The sequence below is a fragment of the Ostrea edulis genome, chromosome 7, assembly GCF_947568905.1.
Source record: "Ostrea edulis chromosome 7, xbOstEdul1.1, whole genome shotgun sequence".
NCBI lineage: Eukaryota > Metazoa > Mollusca > Bivalvia > Ostreida > Ostreidae > Ostrea > Ostrea edulis.
In genome coordinates this window covers 14,206,809-14,209,845 of record NC_079170.1, presented here as the reverse complement: position 1 = coordinate 14,209,845, position 3,037 = coordinate 14,206,809, and the positions used below count along the sequence as shown (strand labels likewise).

The 3,037-nt window shown below is 34.7% G+C and overlaps 1 protein-coding gene across 1 annotated transcript; it reads left to right on the top strand.

The window, feature by feature from the left end:
* Positions 1-1,759, top strand: LOC125653600 (uncharacterized). The gene is made up of 3 exons (XM_048883167.2): positions 1-416; positions 550-777; positions 1,355-1,759. Exons 1-3 carry the CDS (start codon positions 194-196, stop codon positions 1,597-1,599), a joined length of 696 nt encoding a protein of 231 aa, XP_048739124.2. The 5' UTR covers positions 1-193; the 3' UTR covers positions 1,600-1,759.
* The last annotated feature ends 1,278 nt before the right edge of the window (positions 1,760-3,037 follow it).

The following is a 3,037-nucleotide window of genomic DNA, read 5'->3' as shown; positions in this document are numbered from 1 at the left end:
TGATTCACTCCTTGTTTAAAAATGGCGAACTGTTTGCTAACCACACACCTACAGTGTAAACTGACTTGAATCGTAGGATGGAACATCTTATAAATGGAGTTACAGAGTCTTTGCTGAATAAGTAATACGAAACAACTTCACGTTACGACTTACATTATCTTCTGCTCTGACTGACGTTTTAGAACCAATAATCATGAACACCGTTTTACTATCTGCACTTTGTGTTTCTTTATTCTGCTTTGCAGAGTCCGCTGTACTGCATAAAACAGACACAAATTTCAGGGTGGACCCAGATGATTGTTCCACCTTCTACATTCTTAACGAGGGGAGGGAAGTTTCGTTCAAGTGCCCGGATGAGTTCGTGGTAAATGCAGCGGCTCGATCGTGTGTTCCTAAAGGATCGCTTCTCGACACATGTAAGTTCTAAAAGTCACGTTCTTCATATATCTACTTTTCACTTTGAATACACGTGATGAAATGCCTATATCTTTATCATTGTTTTTAAAATTGTTTGTAAATTAATAGAAATATAACTATATACATTGACAGGCGTAAAAATACTCCAGTCTACTGAAGGAAACTGCACATTTCCATCCGACAAAAAGTTAGAATATGCTGGAAACTGTGCCAGATATTACGACTGTGAAAACAAAAATTCTGAGGGAACACCAAAGCTAACGGAATGTCAATTTCCACTATTATTTGATGTCAAAGCCCAGCGATGTGATCATTTCAGCATGGTGCAATGTGGAAGTCGATATGAACCAAAAGATGCCTGTAAGTTTTTTATTGTCACGAAGTCAATATACATTATATAATAAGAAAATTCATTTGAAGTGAATGATTATTACCTAGAATTAGGATACAAAGCAATTCAAAATGAAGAATAATATCAAAGTTACCCACTACACCTTGAGTTTATCAAGTCAGTTTGGAATTACACAAGCGTGAAAGATATGACATCTGTGAAGGTTATGTGTCAAATGACAAAAACGATGCAATGTTAGATAAAAATCTTTAGTTCAAAAAATATTGCAATGGAGATAAACAAGAAGACCCCGGCGGGTTTGAAATTGAGATATGTTGTTAAGTCACGTGTAACCGATGCTTTATCCTCTTAGCTTTGTTGATAGTAAAAATTCATTAATATGAACAATCTTACAATTACAATACATTTCAATCAACATCTTCAGAAGTAGTGTCATAAAAATATAAGTCTTGGTGTAATGATCTATTTTGAACATGGTAGTTTTTTGTTAGTCAGTATAAGCATCGGGTGCACCTGTAAACTCTATATGAACACACATTGTATTATAACGAAGGACTGCTAAATAAAACGTTGTTTTCGATACAGGTGACTATGAAGGCAACCACTGTAGATCTGCTCACTGTATTCCATGTCACGTCCGCTTCCCAAGCTGTAAAGGATCACCAGACGGCCTTAACCCCTGGAAAGGTCGAGAGAGGTCACCATATTTTGTCGTCTGTAAGGATGAGAGGATGGTATTCCAAGGAAAATGTCCATATGCAGTGGACGACAAACCAAGAATATTCCATCCTGTGCACAATATGTGTGTTGAATATGAACAAGATGACTAATATTTCGAATGTCTTTCCAGTTTTGCATGAAATCACATCATCCTTTTACTGATGACTTACTGCAATGCCTGTATTTATTTGTTTTATTTATTTGTTATGTTATTGCAAATTTTATACATATTTGTTTTTTATACACATTTTGAATAAAATTATAAATTAATTGTATTGTATTTTTGCCAATGGAGAAACAACCAATGCATCCGTCGTGTATATGATAGATATAATTAGTCGTACATAAATTCTACGTGCTAAATTCGGTAATGAGTCTAAAGCAAACAATATCATTAAGCAATGACATTGAAAGTCATTGTACAACTAAGTGTAGCGGGAGTGTATAACCCCGATATTGTTAAAGATTATAATTGATGGATGACAGTGAAGGTGTTATTCTGTAAGATAATGCATGTATAGGGTTGATGCAAATGCAAAGAAATTTCTATCATGCAACTAATATTATTTCTTTTTGCGTTTTACAATGAAAATGTCATTTACTGCATGTATTGAGAGAACTCGCCCATGTAAATAAATGATGGTATTAAAATCAATATTCTCATGGTTATCAAAATTTCTCTTAAAATTTCAAATCGTAAAGGACCACAGGTGTTGCGTTCATACATATTTCTAATCACTTAGAACCCAGTTACATCGCTTTGCACAATGCAGAACAACATTAAGCATTGTTTGTGCATCGGAATTCCTATGTCTACTGTGATTGATTGATTAAAGTCCCGCTCGAGAATATTTCACTCATATGCTGACGTCACCATTGCCGGTGAAGGGCTGCAAAATTTAGGCCAATGCTCAGCGCTTATGGTCATTGAGCAGGGAGGGATCTTTATCATGGCACACATGCTGTGATACGGGGCCTCAGTTTTTGCGGTCTTATTCCAAGGACCGCCCCGTTTAGTCGGCTCTTACGACAAGTAATGGAATACTTAGGACGTATAATATGAATAACAGAAACAAAATAGCATTTACTATTTAAATTCTCCCATCCAGGATCCTGGATTCGGTCATCGTTCTGTAAATTATAAATATCATAGATTAGTAGAGTTAATTTTCACCTTTACGGTCGTTGGCAAGTATTTCTGATTTTGAAGTTATGAAGTTCATTCATTCAGGCCATGAACTATTACATGTATTGTCCATGTGTGTGCCCAACTATCTATTTTGTATTGCTTATAGGAGTTATGAGATCGATCACTATTTGTTATTTTCACCTTTCATAAGCCTTTTTAAAACACAAAGACAGAAATATGATATTATATTCTCTGGTAATATTTTCATTTTTATATTCAAATGTCTTATTAAATATAAAATATAAAAAATGACTTTTATTTTTATCAGGGTCTCAATTAAATGGCTTCACATCAGCATACCTTGTATGAAGGTCTATATATATTACTTTTAGAAATTATGGGATTGATCACTGTTCGTT

Bases quoted from the DNA above. Each gene is read 5' to 3' on its own strand.
- LOC125653600 (XM_048883167.2), top strand. From the start codon at position 194: ATGAACACCGTTTTACTATCTGCACTTTGTGTTTCTTTATTCTGCTTT. The intron at 417-549 runs GTAAGTTCTAAA...ATACATTGACAG, and splicing joins AGGATCGCTTCTCGACACAT to GCGTAAAAATACTCCAGTCT. The intron at 778-1,354 runs GTAAGTTTTTTA...TTTTCGATACAG, and splicing joins ATATGAACCAAAAGATGCCT to GTGACTATGAAGGCAACCAC.